At 46.9% G+C, this 25192-nt stretch overlaps 1 protein-coding gene across 1 annotated transcript in view; it reads left to right on the forward strand.

The window, feature by feature from the left end:
- Positions 1 to 19596, forward strand: part of LOC309526187 (uncharacterized protein) — a gene marked incomplete at its 5' end in the record, with an annotated part of 44110 nt that extends 24514 nt beyond the window's left edge. The window contains 11 exon segments of the mRNA XM_082212102.1: positions 294 to 326; positions 2697 to 2757; positions 2759 to 3200; positions 6724 to 7212; positions 7791 to 7886; positions 8674 to 8904; positions 11928 to 11950; positions 13349 to 13405; positions 13407 to 13468; positions 16869 to 16901; positions 18645 to 19596. Coding sequence (XP_082068228.1) covers positions 294 to 326; positions 2697 to 2757; positions 2759 to 3200; positions 6724 to 7212; positions 7791 to 7886; positions 8674 to 8904; positions 11928 to 11950; positions 13349 to 13405; positions 13407 to 13468; positions 16869 to 16901; positions 18645 to 19153 — 2036 coding nt within the window. The 3' untranslated portion in view covers positions 19154 to 19596.
- Between the last annotated feature and the right edge of the window lie 5596 nt (positions 19597 to 25192).

Genomic DNA, 25192 nt, shown 5'->3' on the forward strand with positions numbered 1-25192 from the left:
ATTAGCCATGCAAGGAAAATGGTTTTTTTGTTTATACTTTTTCAATATCTAGAAGTCACACTTTAATATGTAGATGATTCACAACTGATTTTACTTATGCAGTTGAAAGAGGACGATAAACCCTTCTTGCTGGTCTCTGGAATCACTCCAGCTGGTGTGGCCAGTAGTTTGGGATGATGGGTCTTGTAGTCCACAACACCTGGCTACAAGCTCATGAGCTCATATTGTTCATTCCAGGTTTGTTATCTGAATGATAGTGTGATGCTAAATCTCTGTTCCCTTTTCTCTTCCAGACACTGTGGAATATGGACTTCAGCTGCAAAAAGGTACATTTAATAATAATCATAATAATCATGATAACCATAATAATCATAATAATTTATTATTTATACCCTGCCCATCTGGCTGGGTTTCCCCAGCCATTTTCCAAGGCAAAATTCGGGGGAGATGGGATCTGCTTCTCTCTTTTTTTTAATAATATGTATTAAAATTTCAAAGAATTACAAAAGTAAAAGAAAATAAAACAAAAATGCAAAATACAAAAAAATACAGAAAAATAAAAGTTAAAAACAAATGAATTTTTCCACATCTTATCTTTCATTTGCTTGTTTCCTTGACCTCCTCACACCTCCCTTTTTTGTGTTCTAGTTCAATTAGTTAATTCAGCAAATCCTTTCCATCTTTGTTTTTATCTTAATAATTTATCTTAGTATATTGTAACTTTACATTTTCACCTGTTAACAATCCATTTTTACATACTCCTTTGTAACATTACTGCTAAAACCACATAACTTCATTTCAGCATCCTTCTAACATTCCTTAATTCTACAATGTTTCTGTAGATAGTCTTTAAATTTCTTCCAACCTTCTACCGACTCTTCTCCCTGGTCTCGGATTCTGCCAGTCATTTCCGAGATGGGATCTGCTTCTCAAAAGACCAGGCCACTGCAGCTCTTCCTTCCATGCCTTATTTCCCTTATTTCCCAGAGGCATCTGTTCCGTGAGAGCAGCATGCTGGGCTAGAGGGGCTCTTGGCCTGATCCTGCAGACTCTTAGGAAGCCCCCAACCCAGGATGCCTGGCTCTTCTGTGCCGAATCTCACTAAGACACAGGGGTGGTGTGAAGCCAAAGGCTCCCGGCACATGAGGGGGAAATATCCCTTTGAGCCATACAGGATCCCCACCCCTTTTAGGAGAGCTTATGTAAGAGTAAGGTGTAAGAGTGGGAAATGCATGAGCACAAATAGCTCAGAAAATGGCTGCAACAACCTTTGGGGGCGAGAAGCTGAATGGGTTCTGGGGTCAGTGGAGGGAGCTGGGGGCTGCCTGAGTGTGAACTCCAGTGGTTCAGCGTCCCTACAAGATGGGGGTCTTGTATTGGAGGGGAGACATGGCTTCTCTGCTTAAACTAGAGAAACCTGAATAAACTTAAAAGAGCAGGGCAGAATTGCACCACAGACCAGGGAAAAAGGCTCAGTGGGAAGACAGAAGTCTAGTCTGGACACCACAAAAAGGGAATCATAAGAGCTGGAAAAGATGCAGCAGATGGCAGCATAAAGGAAACTCCTACTTATCTTTAAAATTATATTCTGGGATTCTTTTAGAAAACAGCAGTAAGTAAAATACATAAAGGCTAATCAATACAACAATAAATTAGAAAAACCCATTACATTTTACTTTTTTTTTTTACTAATAGCAGCACTTGCAACATCCAATATCCCACTTAATTTCCAAAGGCCTCTGTACAAATGTGTGTCTTTAAAAAGAAATCGCTTGACTAACTTTCTACAACGTGGCAGGAGGAGGGGGAGGACTGCAGAGCAGATCTTCTTCCTAATGTCCACCAGCCTGACTACGTAATTTCTAAATGGGCTTCTCATTGTGCTTCCACTGCCCACCTTTTCCATAAATGTGAGGAACAGTGAAGAAAAAGATGAGTTATATAGCCAAATCAGGTCTGGGGAGCCAGGATGGGGTCTTTGCATTGAAGGTCATAATTTTTTTGTGGTTTTGTGTGTGTGTGTGTCACCCTTTATCTTAGGATTGCAACAATAAATGCATTAACGATTAACACAATTTATAGGAAAAGAAAGCCATTCATGTCAACGATGTAATAGAACTATCAATTTTCTGCATCGCTCTAACCAAACTGCAAGATATAATCAAATTTGTTCTTGGCTGACTGCTCATAGTTTGCCTGAGGGAAACAGACCATAGGCCCACACTGCAGAACATGGGAGGGAGTCCCTCAGAAGGTGGTGGACTCTCCTTCCTTGGAGGTTTATAAGCAGAGGTTGGGGGGGGGCTGTCATGAATACTTTAGTTGGGATTCCTGTATTGCAGTGGGTTGGACTAGAAGACCCTTCTGCCATGAACCCTTCTGCAGTGGGTTTGGCCTTAGACAAGCCACTGTCTCTCAGCCTCAGTCCTCCCATCTGAAAAATGGGCATAGTTAATATTGACTTAACTTACAGGGAACTTGCAAGGGTTCTATGTAGAGAATGTGTGTTAAGTACTTGAAAGAACTGCAAATATTTCAAGAGTCATTAAGAATTTGATGGACATCCCTGTCTCCAATGCAGAGCCATGGAGTCCCTGTTCATTTCAGAGGGGATGCTATTTCTGTCATGTACCTAAAGAAAAGTCAGCTTCCCAGGTGACGTCGTTTCTCTTCTCTTTCCTCCTCTGCCCCCACAGAAAACGTAACTTTGGATCCAGACACAGCACATCCCCTCCTCACCCTGTCTGAGGATCGAAAGTGTGAGAGAGGGAGGAGTGCGTCAAGACCTGCCAGACAACCCTAACAGATTTGACACATGTTGCTGTGTTCTGGGGTGTGAGGGTTTCACATCAGGCAGACATTTCTGGGAGGTCATTGTGGGAAGAGAGGAGGGGTGGGGGGTGGGGGTAGCCAGAAAGTCTGTGAAGAGGAAGGGTGTTTTGTATTTTAATACTACGGAAGGGATCTGGGGTTTGGGGAAGTCGGATGGTGAGCTCAAGTTCTGCTCCCCCCGTAAGGCCCCTGTTCCATGTGAGGAGCCCGAGAGGATCCGAGTGACCCTGAACTGTGAAGGGGGACGGGTGTCCTTTTACGATGCTAATACAGCAGCCCTTCTCCATGCAGATACAGCAGCCCCCTTCTCAGGAGAGACCCTCCAGCCCTACTTTTTCGTGAGCAAGAAAGGGAACCTGAGACTCTCTTGACTGAAGGTGCAGACAGACAAGTGTATATTCATTGCCATCATGGCACATTCAGTCTCCTCTTCAGGGCTGAGCTGATACGCACTTAAGGAGAAACCATATTTGCTGAACGGTGATTGGCCAACCCTTGTGTCAATCATGATGCAACTCTCCCTTCTTGAGCCAACTTTGTAAATGACACTGATTGACTGGGTCCCCTGTCAGTCTCCAAACTTGCCTGTTTTCTCTCCGTTGGGAATCGAGTACTTCTTTCGGTGCAGGAGTTGGAAAGGGGGTAAGAAGCAAGAAAATGATTTAGGAAACAGCAGCAACCCCACACACATTCCTGTTTCAATGTAGTTCTTTCTCCAACCTCCAATTCTGACTTAAGATTTCTATAGATAATACCATCATCTTTGCTAAATAAAATCAGAATTATGCACTGGCATCACTTAAAACCTTCCTCAGCCTCAATCCTGCTCTCAGATTCCCTTTTCCTTCCCCAAAGCCTCCACTGGCCAGGGAGATGGAAGTTCAAAAATCCCTTTTTTTGCTACTCCTCAGGGAAGCTTAGGTGGCAATTCAGCAAAATCCCCATATCCAAAGAGACCTGTTTGCTAGTTGGATGCAGTCGGTCCAAAACTCAGCACAACTTAACTTACATGATCACAGCCTGAAGTCCTTTGTCAAAACACAAATTTGTAAATAGAGGGTGAGTCCGGGAAAAGCTCTTGGAAGGGACTGTGTGAGATCTCACAAGAGACTCCAGAGCCCAGAAATCAATTGGGGGGGGGCTTTGGCAGTGGGGGGAAGAGTTTCTAAGTCCACCTTGCTTCCCGGCCTCTAGAAAGGTTACATAAAGCTCTGAAGATCTCTGGCTTCGAACAAGTAGGGATGATGAAGAAGAGGGGTTTGGACTTGATATCCTCCCCATCTCTCCCCTTAAGGAGTCTCAAAGCAGCTAACATTCTCCCTTCCCTTCCTCCCCCACAACAAACACTCTGTGAGGTGAGTGGGGCTGAGAGACTCCAGAGAAGTGACTGGCCAAGGTCACCCAGCAGCTGCATGTGGAGGAGCGGAGACACGAACCCGGTTCACCAGATTACAAGACTACCGCTCTTAACCACTACACCACGCTAATTGCGTGGGGGGCATTTTTGAGGGTCTTCCTGACTTGTGCAATATTGCCTTTGCATGCTGACTCCAGGAATGTAACCCCCACATAGGTTTCAGGCCTCAATGCAACAAAATCCTCTCTGACAGTGAAGAGCCTCTGTCAGAAGTTCTGAGGAAAGAACAATGACAATCTAGAGGATTTCGCATGGGGGGGGGATTCCCATGTACAGTGGTACCTCGGGTTAAGAACTTAATTTGTTCTGGAGGTCCATTCTTAACCTGAGGTACCACTTTAGCTAATGGGGCCTCCGGCTGCCGCCGCAGCACGATTTCTGTTCTCATCCTGAAGCAAAGTTCTTAACCGGAGGTAATATTTTTGGGTTAGCAGAGTCTGTAACCTGAAGTGTCTGTAACCCGAGGTACCACTGTATACAATTATTTTCTCCAAGGTGCTTTGTAGCGAACAGTCAGATACTTACCTGTATTTTTAGAGATCTCCTCTTCTTATCCTTTTGTGTAATGGTCCTGTAAGAATTTGGGGATATGTTTCATGCGCTAATGTGTTTGATTCTATTAAAGATTGTTCTTCTTGTTGCTCCTATGTTGTTTCAGACTCAACAGTATAATATCCATTTCCCATGACACTTCCTCCAGGGAATTTAGGAGAGTGCCTGCGTCATCAGCTGGGTTGTGAGAAAAAGGGGCTTTTGAGAACCAAGTTCCCCCATTCAGCAGGTTTCCTGGAGCAAAACTTGTAAGGTGGAGAAGAGAGAATTCTGGTGGATTCTGCTGAAATGCATGGGAGAAACGTCTGGGCTAGGATGGCTAGCAATCCTATACACCCTCTGGGTTGGTTTCAAGTATGTCCTACTCAGAGTAAGCCCATTTAAATGAATAAGCCAATGTTAGTCATGCTTATTGACTTCAATGAGTCTGTTCTGAGCAGGACTTGAAATACTACCCACTTTTGCCAGAATAAATGTTAATGAAAATGGGATTGAAGAGAGAATTCTGGAGGCTTTTATTGAACTGCAGGGGCTCCTTGGAGAGGGGTGGCAGGAGATTTATTAAACTGTTTTCTGATGTTTGTCTCCGCAACTTCTGCATGCATTCCAAGTCCTTTGGGTGAGTGAGACTCAGCCTTATCTGCCATGGCAGCCAGACAACTGAAGAACCGGGAACAGGGCCAACGGCCAAGGAGAGGGGACATTACAGGAACATTTCTGACAGAGTCCCACTCCTCAAATGGGAAGAGGAAGTGAAGGCAGATTGTTTTCTTAATCTCTTCCGAAACCCCCTAGCCTCCATCCCATGTTCTCAGGGGCTGTGGATGGGTGTCCAATGGTCCCGTGGGAATGTGCATCACAGGGGAGGGTTGGGCTCCGGCTGCGATGCTCCTTGGAGTCTGAACTTTTGTGTCTTACAGCGGGAAAGGGGCTCCGAAAGCAACAACTTCAGAGCTGAAACCTCTCCATGGAGCGGGGAAAGGGTGCTGTTTAACACACACACTCCGCGTTTCCATACCCGGTCGCTAGGGGGCGGCGGTGCTGCGACGCCGCTTGGTATCCTCACCGAGGACTAGTGCAGTGTTTTTCAACCACTGTTCCGCGGCACACTAGTGTTCCGCGAGATGTTGGCTGGTGTGCCATGGGGAAAATTGAAAAATTCGAAAGATTAAAAAAAGGCGGTTCGCTCTCATCCGATTCCCCATAGAGAGCAGCGGAGCTCTGACATCTCCCTCTCCGCACGCAGTGGTGGTGTGCCTCGTGATTTTTTTCATGAAACAAGTGTGCCTTTGCCCAAAAAAGGTTGAAAAACACTGGACTAGTGACTTAACCTGGCGGCAGGATCGACCAGGGCGTGGGGCCGGGACTTTGTGCCACGTCGCACCCTTCACTCGTGTTGACATTAGCTCCAGCCACGTAAACCGTCGGCCCTGAATTCTCTCACGCCCAAACCTCCCCTGCGAAAGCGCCATTCATTCGTAAAGCAAAGGGAGCCGGGTGCCCGCGCGCAATAAAAGTTGGAAGGGATGTCCAGTTTCCCTCTTGGCCTCCAGAGAGCTCAGGAGTCCCGGATTCCACCCCACCCACCACCCTCATGCCTAGTTAGAGATCAGTGTCAATTCTGTTCATGCTGGACTTCCCTGCTTTTTACGCATGGGTTGCTACTAAGGGTGGGAGGGGCTTGCAAGATTCAGATTCACTCACTGGTTTCCAACTAAAACTGAGACTGACATGAAGCTCATAAAAAACTCGCTTCCCTCCACCTCTCCTTGGAAAACGGCTCCTTAAATCGGCAGCCAGGATTTATCCCCTTTCTTTTTAATATATAAATTCCCATGCCCAAAGACTCTGTGTCCCACCTAACTCCCCCTCTCTTCAGGCAGCTGTGATCGCGAGCCATCAAGTCTGAATTTCCTGGAAAGGAAACACGCCCATTTGCAGGCGCAAAAGAGAGAAAACGAAACCAGCTCTCTCTTCCTGGTGAGGCAGCAGCCATGGCTGCATCTGGGGGTCCCGTGCAGGATCTCTACGAGGAAGCCACTTGCCCCATCTGCCTGGAGTGTTTCAGGGATCCGGTGATCATCCCGGAGTGCGGGCACAACTTCTGCCGAGCCTGCCTGATCCAGTGCTGGGGGGAATCCGAGGGAGAGGCTTCCTGCCCTCAGTGCAGGGAAATCATTCAGCACAGGAGCCTCATCCCCAATCGGCCGCTGGCAAATGTTTTGGAAAAACTCCGTCTTCAAGGTGAAAAGGGGGCCGAAGGAAAGGGGAGGGTCTGCAGGAAGCACCAGGAGCCCCTGAAGCTCTTCTGCAAGGAGGACGAAAGCCCCATCTGTGTCGTGTGTATTGCGTCCAAGGAGCACAAAAGCCACGAGGCGATTCTTCTGGAAGAGGCTTTCGAGGAGTACAAGGTAAGAAATCTCTCTGGATTTCCTTTGGGTTTGATGAGGGCGAAATAGCTACAGAGAAGGGGGTTTTGCAGGACAATGTTTTAATATATTCTCCCCCTCCTGCAGTCAAAGAGTCTCTTGTCAGTAAACTTCTGAAACTCTGTTCAATTTATTTTTACCGTTCTGGGGATTACAGTGCCCCCAATGTCCCCCTGCAGGAGAAACTCACCCCCAGTTCATCCTCTGGAAGCAGCTCCCTTAGGAAAGGGCTGTAGGGAGGAGCAATGGAGGTGGCAGGGATAGAATCACAGAATGGTGGAGTTGGAAGGGACCCTGAGGGCATTCTAGTCCAACCCCCCCCCCCCGAAATGCAGGGATTCTGCCCACAGCCGTCCCTGGTTGGGCTCGAACCACCAACCTTCTGGTTAACAGCCAGACACACTGACCCATTGCACCACAGGCTCCCAGGATGACGAAGGCAAAGACCACAGTCTTTGGGGCAGGGAGCAAGCATCTGATTCAACTTTCCTGTTATTATGAATACTAAAACTCCAACAAAGAAAAACAACAACCAAAGTTTGATTTTCTTTTCTTTTCAGGGACAGATAAGCAGCTGCCTAGACAATGTGAAGAAGGAGAGAGAGAAAATTCTGGAATTTAAAGCGGGCACAGAAAAGGAAAGCCAAGACCTGCTTGTAAGCATTATTTTTATTTAAGGTGAAAAATGTTATGCAGTAGTACCTCGCGTTACACAACCCTCTGGTTATGTAAACTTCAGGATGCGAACATGGCAAACCCAGAAGTATTTTTCTGGGTTTCACTGCGCGCATGCGCAGAAGCGATCTATCATGCACATGCGCAGAACAGGCACCTCCAGTTGCTGAAACTTCGAGATCCAACTGGAGCTCCGGAATGGATCCCATCCGCAACCTGGAGGTAATACTGTAGTATAATATCTGGGGAAAAATGAAGATGGAATACAGAAAGAAGTTTACAGTATTTTTGAACAGTCTGATCACGCACAGGGCATGAAAGACCATTTGAAGGTGGGGGTGGGCTTGTAAATTTTTATGAAACTCTTTTCCTGCTGGAGTGATCTCTCTAAAATGGCAGACATGCCCTTCCAAGTGAATTCTAATAACTGGTCTCTTCATCCTGCAGCATTATGCCTAATATTGGCCTGGTTTTCTCCTCCTCTTTCTCTTTTTGCTGGTGCAGAAGCAAACAAAATCAAAATCTGGGAAAATAAATATGAAATACAGAAAGAGGTTTATTTTAGAACAGTCTGATCTCTTACAGAGCATGAAAGATTATTTAAAGGAGGGGCGTGGGCTTGTAAGTTTTATGAATCCCTTCCTCTGCTGAATATGTCAGAAGTGGCCTTCCAAGGGAACTGGGATAACTGGCCTCTTCATCCTGCAAGAGAAGACTAGATGCATGATTTTGGCCCACTGTTCTCTTCTTTCAACCTCTTTTCTGCAGAAACAAACAGGTGCAGAGAGGGAAAAGATTGTGGCTGAGATCAGGCGACTGCACCAGTTTCTGGAAGAACAAGAGAAGGTTCTTCTGGCCCAGATGGCAGAAGTGGAGAAGGAGATTGCAGCCAAAAGGGAGGAGGACCTGGCCAGACTCTCCAGGGAACTCTCCTCTCTTGACAGCCTCATCCGGGAGATGGAGAAGAAGCTTCAGGAACCAGCGAGTGAACTCCTGCAGGTGAGGCCTCATCCTGATGTGAGAGGGTGGAGTGTGCTGCTTCAGACTACAGGCATTTCTTAGTCCTTCCCCACATAAAAATACTGTTGTCAGAGGAACAAGCAGTACATGACATAGCAGCTAACTCCGAGAGGCCAAGGTCCCTTAGACTGCCCAATAAAATATTTGAGGGGGCCAGCTCCCCCCCCGCCACCAATAATGGGCATTTCTATTGAAATGGGGTTTGTGTGCTGCATCTTGTGATTGATTATGTGGAGTGGGGCTTACCTGCCCACCCCCCAATATCATCTTCAAGTTGTCACTAGATCAAACCACAGGCCCTTTCCGTCCTGCTTCCTGTTCTTTCATTGGCCAACCAGAGGTCTCTGGGAAGCCCACAAGCCAATACAACTCTGCATTCAATTAACCTTTACTCAGGGTAGACTATCTTAGGTTCATTAATTTCAGTGTGCCTGAGAAAAAGCGAGTTGAAAACAACCGATACTGCCTCCAGCACAGGTATTCCAAATTGGCACTGCAACATCTTTTCATTCAGATGCTGTCTTGGGTCCTGCTAGAGAGGGGGTGACCTATTATTATTATTATTATTATTACAGTGGTGCCTCGCAAGACGAAATTAATTCGTTCCGCAAGTTCTTTCTTCTTGCGAGTTTTTCGTCTTGCGAAGCACGGTTTCCCATAGGAATGCATTAAAAATCAATTAATGCGTTCCTAGGGAAACCGCTTGGCAGGCTGGCGATGCGGAGAAGGGCTTTTCTCCGCACCGCAAGCCTTCAGGACAGGTAAGGGAACAGAGGGGAAGGCGCGCAGCGCTTTCCCTCTGTTCCCGGGGCTTGCGTGGGAGGAGGGCTTTTCCTCCCCACCGCCAACATTCAGAACAGCATTCTGAATGTTGGCGGTGGGAAGGAAAACCCTCCTCCCACCCCAAGTCTTCAGGAAAGCCATCCGATGCCCGGCGGCGGGAGGAGGCGTTCCCCCCCCCGCCGGGCATCGGAGCTTCGTTCCGATGTCCGGCGGCTGGAGGAGAAGTCCCCCCCCCGCCGGGCATCGGAGCTTCGTTCCGATGTCCGGCGGCGGGAGGAGAAGTTTCCCCCCCCCGCCGGGCATCGGAGCTTCGTTCCGATGTCCGGCGACTGGAGGAGAAGTTTCCCCCCCCCCGCCGGGCATCGGAGCTTCGTTCCGATGTCCGGCGGCGGGAGGAGAAGTTCCCCCCCCCCGCCGGGCATCGGAGCTTCCCTCCGATGCCACGCGGAGGGAGGAGAAGTCCCCCCCCGCCGGCCATCGGAGCTTCCCTCCGATGCCACGCGGAGGGAGGAGAAGTTCCCCCCCCCGCCGGGCATCGGAGCTTCCCTCCGATGCCACGCGGAGGGAGGAGAAGTTCCCCCCCCCGCCGGGCATCGGAGCTTCGTTCCGATGTCCGGCGGCGGGAGAAGTTTCCCCCCCCCGCCGGGCATCGGAGCTTCGTTCCGATGTCCGGCGGCGGGAGGAGAAGTTCCCCCCCCCGCCGGGCATCGGAGCTTCCCTCCGATGCCACGCGGAGGGAGGAGAAGTCCCCCCCCCCCCCGCCGGGCATCGGAGCTTCGTTCCGATGTCCGGCGGCGGGAGGAGAAGTTTTCCCCCCCCCCGCCGGGCATCGGAGCTTCGTTCCGATGTCCGGCGACTGGAGGAGAAGTTTCCCCCCCCCCGCCGGGCATCGGAGCTTCGTTCCGATGTCCGGCGGCGGGAGGAGAAGTTTCCCCCCCTCCGCCGGGCATCGGAGCTTCGTTCCGATGTCCGGCGGCGGGAGGAGAAGTTCCCCCCCCCCCGCCGGGCATCGGAGCTTCCCTCCGATGCCACGCGGAGGGAGGAGAAGTTCCCCCCCCCCGCCGGGCATCGGAGCTTCCCTCCGATGCCACGCGGAGGGAGGAGAAGTTTCCCCCCCCCCGCCGGGCATCGGAGCTTCCCTCCGATGCCACGCGGAGGGAGGAGAAGTCCCCCCCCCCGCCGGGCATCGGAGCTTCGTTCCGATGTCCGGCGGCGGGAGGAGAAGTTCCCCCCCCGCCGGGCATCGGAGCTTCGTTCCGATGTCCGGCGGCGGGAGGAGAAGTTTCCCCCCCCCCGCCGGGCATCGGAGCTTCCCTCCGATGCCACGCGGAGGGAGGAGAAGTTTCCCCCCCTCCGCCGGGCATCGGAGCTTCCCTCCGATGCCACGCGGAGGGAGGAGAAGTTTCCCCCCCTCCGCCGGGCATCGGAGCTTCCCTCCGATGCCACGCGGAGGGAGGAGAAGTTCCCCCCCCCGCCGGGCATCGGAGCTTCGTTCCGATGTCCGGCGGCGGGAGGAGAAGTCCCCCCCCCCCGCCGGGCATCGGAGCTTCCCTCCGATGCCCGGCGGCGGGAGGAGGTCCGAGGACAGTGGGGAAGACGCGCTGCGCTTCCCCGCTGTCCCGGAGATTTCCCTATGGGCTGTCGTCTTGCGAAGCAAGCCCATAGGGAAATTCGTTTTGCGAAGCGCCTCCAAAACGGAAAACCCTTTCGTCTAGCGGGTTTTCCGTCTTGCGAGGCATTCGTCTTGCGGGGTACCACTGTATTATTATTATTATTATTATCATCATCATCATCATTATCATTATTATTAAAATAAGTTTGTGTACCACCCTATACCCACAAGTCTCAGGGTGGTTCATAGAATATGATTGAGTGTGGGATGTACATAACAGTAAACTGATTAGTTGCATGTGAACACGGAACCAGCATGCGCTGCAGGCAAAATGGCAAATCAGGGAGGTGGGATTGAATCTCTCAGGTGTCTGGGTGACTTGGTCAAAAGAGAAGAAAAGGACCTTTTATTCATCATCACTGGAATGGCTGACTTTTGCCATCTGATGGTTATTCCAAAATTATATGGCACTGTGTATTTTATTGGGGGTCTTTTGTTTTGTGCTTGGCTAACCTCTCTCTGTTTCAGCTGCTAAGTATTTATAACTGACCGCAGGGCTCTCTGCGGAAATGGCTCCACGGATATCTTTTTCTTTCCTTCTTTCCAGGATATCAGAAGCTTCTTGCAGAGGTAAGTGATGGAAATCTACTGCTTTAAGATAATGTAAAGTGGTACCTCAGGTTACATGCACTTCAGGTTACATACGCTTCAGGTTACAGACTCCGCTAACTCAGAAATAGTACCTCAGGTTAAGAACTTTGCTTCAGGATGAGAACAGAAATTGGGCTCTGGTGGCGCAGCTGCAGCAGGAGGCCCCATTAGCTAAAGTGGTACTTCAGGTTAAGAACAGTTTCAGGTTAAGGATGGACCTCCAGAACGGATTAAGTACTTAACCCGAGGTACCACTGTATCGGGAAAGTTCCTGTTTAACAAGTGAGAAACTCACTCTCCAGTTCCTCCTTCCGGAGATTGCTTAGGATTCCACCGTCCATTTCACAAAATCACAGACAAAAGTAGAGACACATTTTTGTGGTAGTTTGTTGCTACAATCACAGACAGGAAGCCATTCCCATTGCATATTTCTGAAGGCCCTTCTCTGTGATGGAATCATTTAGTCTGCAATTGATACAAAACGAGTAGACATTCCAAAGGGGCTTGTAAATATCTTCACTATAACTTACCCTTAAATATTCAGTGTATTTCTGGCTCCTGCAGTTTCTTCCTCAGCCATAAGAAGGTGAGAAAGGGCCCTGCTGGATCAGGCCAGTGGCCCATGTAGTCCACCATCCTGTTTTCACAATGATTAACCAGATGCCAGTGGGAAACCAGTGGGCAGGATCTGAGCCCCAGAGGACACTCTGCTCCGGTGGTTTCAGCAACTGGAATTCAGAGGCACCACTGCCTTTGACTCAGCCATCGTGAGGAGTAGCCGCTGAGAGCCTTCTCCCCCAAACACCTACAACATGTTCAAAAATTAAAGAATTTTGAAAATCTTGCATGTTTAGAAAATACTGCTTTAATTTCTAAGATTTTCTCCATTTTTAAAATATTACCACTGTGCTAAAATACATTTATAATGTTAATTGCAAAAGCCATTCTAAAGCATTCTGAACTTCCTTATATTTCAGAAATGCACATACCAGATCTATTTTGTTTTCCTCATTAATCACTTGAAATGCTTCACTAAAACTGGTGTAGTCCTAAAATCTCTGCATAAGGACCCAGTATGGTTCACTTTTCTTAAAAAAATAATAATGGGTATACATCAGCTTCTTTATCTTCAATCTCCTATTCATATCTTTCATTCAAAATTCAAAAGCAGGTGTATTTCGGTTTTCCTTCAACTTCTTAGATGCTTTCTAGATCCACACGTCAGCCAGATGCTCCTTTTTGCCATAGGAAGAACTCTGCTCCCAAGTCTTCATGATATTTCCATGGTGCCTTTATAATCAGGATGAGACAACTGCCTTGTCAGAAAGCTCCTTGCATTGGAACAATGGAGGCTTGACTTTGTTCTTCTCCTCCCAGGTCTCAGGAGAAGGAGAACTTAGAGGCTCCTCCTGTGGCTTTTCCTCCTGCCCTGAAGGGGGATCTGGGACTTCAAAGATATAAATCCCTTCCTGGAGGGAGTCATGAAGAAATTCAGAGGTAGTAAAGATGGGTTGAAAATATTTTGTACTGGATATTTAAAATTGTTCATGAAAGACTCCAGCTCATTGGCAGTGCTAGGAAAATGGAATGTTTGTTTATTTATTCTTTTCAATATCTAGAAGTCACACTTTCCTATGTAGATGACTCACAACTGATTTTCCTTAGGCAATTGAAAGGGGATGGTAAAGGGAGTCATGAAGAAATTCAGAGGTAGTAAAGAAGGGCTGAAGGGGACGCGGGTGGCGCTGTGGGTTAAACCACAGAGCCTAGGGCTTGCTGATCAGAAGGTTGGCAGTTCAAATCCCCGCAATGGGGTGAGCTCCCGTTGCTCAGTCCCTGCTCCTGCCCACCTAGCAGTTCGAAAGCACGTCAAAGTGCAAGTAGATAAATAGCTACCGCTCTGGCGGCAAGGTAAACGGCGTTTCCATGTGCTGCTCTGGTTCGCCAGAAGTGGCTTAGTCATTCTGGCCACATGACTGTTGGGATACTGCCAGGGAGATAAAGCCCATCATGACTCCACGTCGCCTCCGGACGATCCATCGATCTCCCGTAGATACAGTATCAGCAATTGGCGACACGAGCCCCAGAAATAGTTTCCCACATTCCAGAGCTCTTGCACGCTCTATCAGCAGAGTTCGCACAGCGAAAGACGCACTCAGGAGAGCATATTTACAAGTTTATTCAGCGTTGGCCAGAACAAAGAAAAAACATGACTGCCTGCTTCAGTGTCTCAGACACAGAGAGAGAAACGAAAGCAAGAGACAAAACATAAACTTCCTGTGAACAGGAAATACGCAGACTCTGTGACTCACAAAGCCTGCTCCCTTTTAAGGTGGAACGGAAATATCCTAAGCCCAAGCCAGGGAAAAGCATTACTTTACTGCTGTACGCCGGCTCCCTCAGCCAGTAAAGCGAGATGAGAACTGCAACCCCAGAGTCGGCTACGACTGGACCTAATGGTCAGGGGTCCCTTTACCTTTACCTTAAAGAAGGGCTGAAAGTACTTTGTACTGGATGTTTAGAAGTGTTCATGACAGGCCCCAGGTCATACGGAATATTAGCCATGCCTGGAAAATAGAAGGCTTATTTATTTATTCTCTTTCAATATCTAGAAACCACACTTTGCTATGTAATAATAATAATAATAATAAATTTTATTTATATCCCGCCCTCCCCAGCCGAAGCCGGGCTCAGGGCGGCTAACAACAATAAAAATAGTTCAACATTCTAAAACATTCATTATAACATTAATTAAATCAAATTAAAATCAAATTAATGGCAACCATCAAGCAAATTTTTGTGCAGATTGCCAGAGGAGGGGGTCAGGCTGCGCCCTGACAAAAGGCCTGGTGGAACAGCTCTGTCTTGCAGGCCCTGCGGAAGGATGCCAGGTCCTGCAGGGCTCTAGTCTCTTGTGACAGAGCGTTCCACCAGATTGGAGCCGCGGCCGAGAAGGCCCTGGCTCTAGTTGAGGCCAGCCTAACCTCCCTGAGGCCTGGGATCTTTAGGGTGTTTTTATTTGCAGACCGTAAATTTCTCTGTGGGACATACCAGGAGAGGCGGTCCCGTAGGTACGAGGGTCCTAGGCCGTATAGGGCTTTAAAGGTTAAAACCAGCACCTTAAACCTGATCCTGTACTCCACCGGGAGCCAGTGCAGCTGGTACAGCACCGGATGGATATGATCTCGCAGCGAAGACCCCGTAAGGAGTCTCGCTGCGGCATTCTGCACCCGCTGGAGTTTCTGGGTCAGTCTCAAGGGCAGCCCCACGTAGAGCGAGTTACAATAATCCAGTCTGGAGGTGACCGTCGCATGGATCACAGTGGCTAGGTCAGGGCGAGAGAGATAAGGAGCCAACTGCTTAGCCTGGCGGAGATGAAAAAATGCCGCCTTTGTTATAGCTGTAATCTGCGCCTCCATAGAGAGGGAGGTATTGAAGATTACACCCAAGCTCTTCACGGATGATGCTGGCACTAATTGCACCCCCGCAAGAGACGGGAGTTGCCCCCTCAATCCCATATCGCTCCGTCCCAGCCAGAGGACCTCTGTCTTCGAAGGATTTAACTTCAACCGGCTCCCACGTAACCATCCAGCCACAGCTTCCAAACATCTGATCAGTGTATCTGGGGCCGAGTCAGGATGGCCATCCATCAACAGATAGAGTTGGGTGTCATTGGCATACTGATGGCAGCCCAGCCCAAAACTCCGGACAAGCTGGGCGAGGGGGCGCATAAAGATGTTAAAAAGCATCGGGGAGAGAATTGCACCCTGAGGCACTCCACACACCAAGGAGTGGCGCGATGACAATTCCCCCCCAAGCGCCACCCTCTGTCCCCGACCGGAGAGAAACGAGTGCAGCCATTGAAGGACTGTGCCCTGGATCCCCACGTCGGCAAGGCGGTGGTCCAGGAGTTCGTGATCGACCATGTCAAAGGCTGCTGACAGGTCTAGAAGAATCAGCAGCCCCGACCCGCCTCGATCCAGCTGCCTGCGGAGATCATCTGTTAGGGCGACCAGAGCCGTCTCGGTCCCATGACCAGCGCGGAAGCCGGACTGGAATGGGTCGAGAGCAGATGTAGATGACTCACAACTGATTTTATTTAGGCAATTGAAAGAGGAGGATAAAGCCTTCTTGCTGGGCTCTGGAAGCTCCTGTGAGATCTTGGGGGAGCCTCCCAGATTCCAGTCAGCAAGGTAAAGGGCTTGAAAGCTCTTGCCATGAAGGGTTTGGCCACCGTGCAAATCGCTTTTAAGACCTTACTTGGTTCTGAGAGGCTCCTGCGAGATCTCAAGGGACCGTTTTGAGATCTCTGATGGCAGGGGTGATTCTGGGGGTCATTCTGACTTTGCACGATTTGCCTTTATGCACAATCTTCAGGAATGTAAGCCTCCCTCAAGTGGTGAGTGTCTGTAAAAAGTTGTCCTTGACCTCTGCACATCTCTCAGCCAGGCTTTGGGTGCTTTCACACACCTCACTTTTCGGGCATTTCTCCTGTTCCTTTGGCCCTGAGATTGATGTAAGGAGGGGGGGCATCAAAAAGCCAGCCAGGAGCAGAGGGGACTGGGATTGAGGCCTCCCGTCCAGGAACAGGGGTGTCTGGATCTTGTTGATGGGGAGATCTTCTGGGGGGTCCTGCTCCTCCTCCCAAGATTTGGGCAGGACTGAACCTTAACATCACCCCTACCCTGGTTATGCAGGGATAGCTGGTATGGTGAATTTCAGATAGTTTTAACTGCCAACTCCCATAATCTCCACATGGCATGGCCAGTGGTTAGAGAGGATGGGACTTGTAGTCCACAACACCTGGCTACAATCTCATGAGCTCATATTGTTCATTCCAGGTTTGTTGTCTGAATGATGGTGTGATGCTAAATCTCTGTTCCCTTTTCTCTCCCAGAAACTGTGGAATATGGACTTCAGCTGCGAAAAGGTACATTTCCGGGTCAAGCAGAGACACTAATTCGGGAGAGATGGGATCTGCTTCTCAAAAGACCAGGCCACTGCAGCTCTTCCTTCCATGCCTTATTTCCCCCTATTTCCCAGAGGCATCTGTTCCGTGAGAGCAGCATTCTGGGCTAGAGGGGCTCTTGGCCTGATCCTGCAGACTCTTAGGAAGCCCCCAGCCCAGGATGGCTGGCTTTTCTGTGCCGAATCTCACTAAGACACAGGGGTGGTGTGAAGCCAAAGGCTCCCGGCACATGAGGGGGAAATATCCCTTTGAGCCATACCAGATCCCCACCCCTTTTATGTAAGAGTAAGGTGTAAGAGTGGGAAATGCATGAACACAAATAGCTCAGAAAATGGCTGCAACAACCTTTGGGGGGCGAGAAGGTGAATGGGTTCTGGTGTCAGTGGAGGGAGCTGTGGGCTGCCTGAGTGTGAACTCCAGGGGTCCGGCTTCCCTGCAAGATGGGGGTCTTCCCTCAGTTTTTGTATTGGAGGGGAGACATGACTTCTCTGCTAAAACAAGAGAAACTTGAGTAAACCTAAAAGAGCAGGGCAGAATTACACCACAGACTGGGGGAAAAGGCTCAATGGGAAGAAAGAAGTCCAGTCTGGCCTGATCCTGAACACCACAAAAAGGGAATCATAAGAGCTGGAAAAGATGTAAAAATGGCAGCATAAAGGAAACTCTTATTTACCTTTAAAATCATATTCTGGGATTCTTTTAGAAAACACTGAGTAAAATACATAAAAGTTAATCAATACAATAAACTAGAAAAACACATTACATTTAACAAAACAAAAAACTAATAACAGCACTGGCAACATCAAATATCCCACATAATTTCCAAAGTGCAAAAGTGTGTTTTTAAAAAGAAATCACTTGATTACTTTCCGTAACGTGGCAGGGGTAGGGATCTTCTTTCTAATGTCCACCAGCCTGACCAATTTTTAAATTGGTTTCTCGTGATGCTTCCACTGCCCACCTTTTCCATAAATGTGAGGAACAGTGAAGAAAAAGATGAATTATATAGCCAAATCAGGTCTGGGGAGCCAGGATGGGGTCTTTGCATTGAAGGTGACGTGTGTGTGTGTGTGTGTGTGTGTGTGTGTGTATGCATTAACGATTAACACAATTCATAGGAAAAGAAATAATAATAATAATAATTTATTATTTATACCCTGCCCATCTGGCTGGGTTTCCCCAGCCACTCTGGGCGGCTTCCAAAAGAATATTAAAATACTATGATACATCAAACATTAAAAGCTTCCCTAAACGTTGATATGAAAGCCATTCATGTCAACGATGTAATAGAACTATCAATTTTCTGCATTGCTCTAACCAAACTGCAAGATAAAATTAAGTTTGTTCTTGGCTAACTGCTCATAGTTTGCCTGGGGGAAACAAACCATAGGCCCAAACGCCGGCCTGGGACTCCTGCATCACACTGCAGAACATGGAGCAGAGTCCCTCAGAAGGTGGTGGACTCTTCTTCCTTGGAACTTACAGGGAAGTTGCAAGGGTTCTATGTAGAGAATGTGCGTTAAGTACTTCAAACACTTGAAAGAACTGCAAATATTTCAAGAATCATTAAGAAACTGTCTTGAATGCAGAGCCCTGGAGTCCCTGTTCATTTCAGAGGGGATGCTATTTCTGTCATGTACCTAAAACAGAGTCAGCTTACCCATTGACCTCGTTTCTCTTCTCTTTCCTCATTTGCCCCCACAGAAAACGTAACTTTGGATCCAGACACAGCAAATCCTTACCTCATCCTGTCTGAGGATCGAAAGAGTGTGAGAGATGGAGAAGTGCGTCAAGGCCTGCCAGACAACCCTGAGAGATTTGACACACATGGCGATGTGCTGGGATGTGAGGGTTTCACATCAGGCAGACATTTCTGGGAGGTCATTGTGGGAAGAGAGGAGGGGTGGGGGGTGGGGGTGGCCAGAAAGTCTGTGAAGAGGAAGGGTGATTTAGGTTTTGATACTACGGAAGGGATCTGGGGTTTGGGGAAGTGGGACGGTGTGTACATATTATGCTCCCCCCATGAGGCCCCTGTTCCAAGTGAGGAGCCTGAGAGGATCCGAGTGACCCAGAACTGTGAAGGGGGACGGGTGTCCTTTTACGATGCAGATACAGCAGCCCTTCTCCATGCAGATACAGCAGCCCCCTTCTCAGGAGAGACCCTCCAGCCCTACTTTTATGTGAGCGAGAAGGCGAACCTGAGACTCTCTTGACTGAAGGTGCAGACAGACAAGTGTATATTCACTGTCATCATGGCACATTCAGTCTCCTCTTCAGGACTGAGCTGACAGGCACTTCAGGAGAAACTATATTTGCAGAACTGTGATTGGCCATCTCTTGTGTCAATCATGATGCAACTCTCCCTTCTCAGGCCAGTTTTGTGAATGACACTGATTGACTGGGTCCCCTGTCAGTCCCCATACTTGCCTGTTCTCTCTCCCTTGGGAATCGGCTACTTCTGTCAGTGCAGGTGGTGCAAAGGGGGGAAGAAGCAAGAAAATAATTTAGGAAACAACAGCAACACCCCACCCCACCCCCCCGCAATATTCCTGTTTTGACGTTATCTCTCCAACCTCCAACTTGAGTTTTCTAGAGACAATACCATCATCTTTTATGAATAAAACCAGAATTATGCACGGGCATCACTTAAAACCTTCCTCAGCCTCAATCCCTCTCTCAGATTCCCTTTCCTCCCCCCAAACCTCCACTGACCATGAATGGAAGTTCCAAAATCCTCTCTTTTTTTTTTTTTTTTTTTTTTGCTGCTACTCAGGGAAGCTTATGTGGCAATATAGCAAAATCAGAGACCTGTTTGCTAGTCGGTCCAGAACACACAACTTACTTGTGTGATCGCAGCCTGGAGCACTTTGTCTAAACAAATTAATAAATAAATAGAAAGAGGGTGAGAGATGGGAAAACCTCTTGGAAGGGACTGTGTGAGATCTCACAAGATCTCCAAAGCTCAGAAGGCAATTGGGGGGTGCTTTAGCAGTGGGAGAAAGGGTTTCTAAGTCCACCTTGCTTACTGGCCGCTACAAAGGTTGCATAAAGCTCTCAAGATCTCTGGCTTCGGACACGTAGGGATGGTTCCTTGGGGGGCATTTTCGGGGGTCTTCCTCACTTATCCAATATTGCTTTTGCATTCTGACCCCAGAAACATAACCCCCCCCACAGGTTTTGGGCCTTGATGTAACAAAATCCCCTCTGAACAGTGAAGAGCCTCTGTCAGAAGTTCTGAGGAGAGAACAGTGACAATCTAGAGGATTTGGGGGAGTGGGTTTTCCCCCCGTAAATTCCCATGTATACAATTACAGTGGTGCCTCGCAAGACGAAATTAATTCGTTCCGCGAATTTTTTCGTCTAGCGAATTTTTCGTCTTGCGAAGCACGGTTTCCCATAGGAATGCATTGAAAATCAATTAATGCGTTCCTATGGTCAAAAAAAGTCCAAACAAAGCCAAATTTGGTACAACAAGAGTTTATTAAGTGCTCTTTAAAGTCACACATACTGTAAATAGCATTTCAAAATTCAAACCCAGATTTTTTTTAAAAAAACAGCAGAGTGGCCCAATGGTCACAGAAAATCATAAAAATGCAGGAAAAAAACCACAAGCTTCCAGATTCTTGCAAACCCCTCCCCAACTGTTCCCCCAGCCACCCAGCACACAGAAATTCAAATCCAGAATTTTTTTTAAAAAACAGCAGAGTAGCCCAATGGTCACAGAAAATCATAAAAATGCAGAAAAAAACCACACAAGCTTCCAGATTCTTGCAAACCCCTTCCCAACACCAAGTCCTTGAATTCCAAACACCCCAACCCAAAATCCAAAACCCCCCCAAAAAGTTTTAAAAGCTTAACTTACCAAATGGCTGCAAAAGAAGTTTTGGAAAAGTTTCAAAAATCACCAAAGTCTTTAAAAACCTCAAAAAAGGCTACTATGTACACTGCGTTCTATGAGTTGCTCCTCGAAGTCAAGTCGCAACTGTATTAACGGTGTTAAGAAAAAGGAAACAAACTTGCAAGACGTTTTCGTCTTGCGAAGCAAGCCCATAGGGAAATTCGTCTTGCGAAGCAGCTCAAAAACGGAAAGCCCTTTCGTCTAGCGAGTTTTCCGTCTTGCGAGGCATTCGTCTTGCGGGGCACCACTGTATATTCTCCAAGGTGCTTTGTAGTGAACAGTCAGATACTTATCTGTATTTTTAGAGATCACCTCTTCTTTTTTTTGTTTATACAGTGGTACCTCAGGTTACAGATGCTTCAGGTTACAGACTCCGCTAACCCAGAAATAGTACCTCGGGTTAAGAACTTTCCTTCAGGATGAAAACAGAAATCGTGTGGTGGCAGCAGGAGGCCCCATTAGCTAAAGTGGTGCTTCAGGTTAAGAACTGTTTCAGGTTAAGAACAGACCTCCAGAATGAATTAAGTTCTTAACCAGAGGTACCACTGTGTGTGTGTGTGTGTGTGTAAAATTTTGCAGCACAGGCACACACATTCATACAACTGAACATAAAAGTAGTAAAAGTCAAGGTAAAAAGACATTAAAAGATAAAAGATAAGAATACTAGTGAAAAGAATAAGCAATATCAGCATAGCATACAAAAACTCATACAATACAAATAATAAACTATTGCTCCAGAAGCGGTTTAGTCATGCTGACCCCATGACCCAGAAAGCTGTCTGTGGACAAATGCTGGCTCTCCCGGCCTGAAAGGAAGATGAGTGCCGCAACCCCATAGTCGCCTTTGACTGGACTTAACCATCCAGTGGTCCCTTACCTTACCTTTACCTTTTTATATTTCAATTATTTTCTTTCAGCTGACTTCCTTCATCCTCAGCACAGTTGCATTTCATTTTTGATAAACTGTTTCCTCCTTTTTGTATATTTTTTACCCATTTTTTATTTCTGTTTTTATTTTTTATTTGAGGGCACTGCTTTTTAAAGTAATCCCTGTATTTTCCCCATTCTTTTTGAAATTTTTGTTTGGGCTGCCCCCTAATTGCATCTGTCATTCTAGCCAATTCTATATAATCAAATAATTTATCTTGCCATTCTTTTCTTATTGGTGTTATTTCTTTTTTCCAATATTTAGCAATTAATGTTTTCGCAACTGTAGTAGCATAAAGGAATATTTTCTTATTTTCTCTGGCTATATTCGTATCTAATATCCCCAATAAAAAAGCTTCTGTTTCTTAACAAAGTTTTCTTTAAACATTTTCTTTAGCTCTTCTTATACCATCTCCCAAAAGCTTCCAATTTTGTCACATGTCCACCACACATGTAGTAGTGTCCCCTCTACAGTGGTACCTCGGGTTTAGTACTTAATTCGTTAAGGAGGTCTGTTCTTAACCTGAAACTGTTCTTAACCTGAAGCATCACTTTAGCTAATGGGGCTAACCCAAGGTACCACTGTACAAATTTAAATCAGGTAATGCCAATCCACCCCTATTTTTTTTATCTATTAAAAGTTTATGTGTAATTATTGGTTTTTTATACAGTACTGCCAAATAAATTTTGATAGATCTTTTTGCCAAGATTTAAATCCCACCCCTCCAATGGTTGGTATCATTTGAAATAAGAACATCATTTTAGGCAAAAAAAAAAAAAATCCTTCCAGTAGCACCTTAAAGACCAACTAAGTTAACCAAGAACTAACTTAGTTGGTCTTTAAGGTGCTACTGGGAGGAATTTTTTTATTTTGACTATGGCAGACCAACACGGCTACCTATCTGTAACTGGAATCATTTTAGGCAACACTTTCATTTTCACAAATGATATCCTGCCACACATCTTAACTACAAATTTCCAAATCTCTCTTGAATTATTTCCATATTTTTATATAGTTATCCTTGAATAGGTTACTGTTTTTAATCGTCGGCCAAATTCCCAAGTACTTAGTTTTGTTTACTATTGTTAATCCTGATATCTTCTGCAGTTCTTCTTTTTCCTGCATTGACATATTTTTGCTAACATATTGGTCTTATTCTTGTTTAGTTTAAATCCTGTCACTTTTCCTAATTAAAGAATTCTTTATATTATTTTTGGTACACTCTCTTCTGGATTTTTGGTAGTTAGGATCAGATCATCTGCAAAGGCCTTCATCTTATGTGATTCCTTTCCCACTGTTATACTTTTTTATATTTTGATCTTACCTTATTGCGTTCACAATAAATACTAAAGGTGAAAGAGGACAGCCTTGCCTGGTCCCTTTACTTATCTTTAAATCTTCCATTATTTCAATATTAAGGATCAGTTTGGTTCTCTGGTTTCAATATATTGCCTCAATGCCTCTCTTTAAGTTTTCCCCAAGCCCTATTATTTCTATAGATTTTTTCATAAAGTTCCACAAGATATTATCTAAGGCAGGCATCCCCAAACTCAGCCCCCCAGATGTTTTGGGACTACAACTCCCATCATCCCTAGCTAACAGGACCTAGTGGTCAGGATGGTGGGAGTTGTAGTCCCAAAACATCTGGATGGCTGAGTTTGGAGTGTCTGATCTAAGGCCTTCTCCTCATCACCTCTTCTTATCCTTTTGTATAACTGGAAGAATTTGTGGATATGTTTCATGTGCTATCATATTTGATTTTATTAAAGATTGTCCTTCTCATTGTTCCTATGTTGTTTCGAACTCAACAGTATAATGGCCCCATCCATTCCCCATGACACTTTCTCCAGGGATTTTAAGAGGGCGATATCCTGTTTTATCCTCAGAGAAACCCTGTGTGGTTGAAGAAACTGAGCTGAGAGGCTTAGAAAAAAAGGAAACAAATTAAAGTTTATGGTCAAAAGAGGTTTGAACCTGGGCCTTGTCATCCCAAGATTTCAGAATTTGAAATCTTAACAAGGATCCTTCAGAGATTTGCTTGACAGCCCTCCCTGCAAAGTTCCTGTATGTGGAAGCTCATATTCAGACCTTGTATTTACCGTGCATGTCTTCAGGAGGAGTTGATCCAGTTTGAGTGAGTGGCTGATTTCAGGGGCTTCCCTGCATAAACTCGTATTTTGCACCTGGATCCATTTCTTGATCTAAGCATTCGGATTAGAAATGAAAGCAAATCTCCCAAGTCTGAAGTCTGCCCATCCTTTGCTTGTGGGAATCCCACAACCAGGAGAGCAGTGAGCCTCGGCAGTACCTGCCATTTCAGCAAGAGAGCAGATACCCTATTGACACCCTATTTTTAAAAAATACAGTCAGTTGTGGGCAAATTGGGGGGGGTGCAAAGAATGCCAATTATAATAGTTCCCCGCCTTGTTTTCAACGGAAGCATAGCAACCACTGCCAAACAGATGGGGCAACAAATAGGGAGAGGTGTTTTCATTCAATATTTTTATCATGGTCTTCCAAATGCATATTCTTAAATCGGAAGAGGAAGGCAGCACAACTTTCTAATCTCTTCTGAGCTCTGTGGAGCAAAGAGGAAATTAAGCCTATAGCCCTGTGTCCTGGGATAAGTCCCTTTGAACTTACTCTTGAGTAGACATAGGAGTGCACTTTATTTTTATTTTTTTTACACAAAGGATTAGCTCACAGATTTTGGTGATTGCCTAGATATTTAATAAAATATCAAAGTTGTTCTGTTGGGTGTTTAAAATATTTTTATTTCTTCATTTTGGGCTCAAAAAATAGGGGTCTTCTTATACATGGGGGCATCTTATACAGTGGTGCCTCGCAAGACGAAATTAATTCGTTCCGCAAGTCTCTTCGTCTTGCAGTTTTTTCGTCTTGCGATGCACGGTTTCCCATAGGAATGCATTGAAAATCAATTAATGCGTTCCTAGGGAAACCGCCTTCAGACCAGGTCCGGGGACAGTCTGTCCCCGGACCTCTTCTGAAGGCTGGGGGGGGGGACAAGGGCTTTTATTCCCACCCCCAGCATTTTTAAAAACCCCGGGACAGCGAAGGACTTCTCCGCTGTCTGGGGCGATCTTAAAATGCTGGCGGGCGGCATTTTAAAATCGCCCCGGGACAGCGGAGGACTTCTCCGCTGTCCGGGGCGATTTAAAAGCCCCTGGGAAGGCAGGCAGGGGGGACAAAGACTTTTGCCCCCCGCCAGCCTTCAGAAGATGGTCCCGCCCCCCGCCCCGCTTCGGAGCACCGTTCTGAAGCGGGGCGGTGGGGGAAGGTGTTCCCGCCGCCCTGCTTTGGAGCACCGGGAGAAGCGATCTCCCCGCCGCCCCTTGCTTCAAAAGAGAAGACCCGCTGTCCCCGGGGCAAGCTTCGTTTTTGCGAAGCAAGCCCATAGGGAAATTC

Source organism: Podarcis vaucheri (genome assembly GCF_965113315.1).
Source record: "Podarcis vaucheri genome assembly, chromosome: 2".
Taxonomy (NCBI): domain Eukaryota; kingdom Metazoa; phylum Chordata; class Lepidosauria; order Squamata; family Lacertidae; genus Podarcis; species Podarcis vaucheri.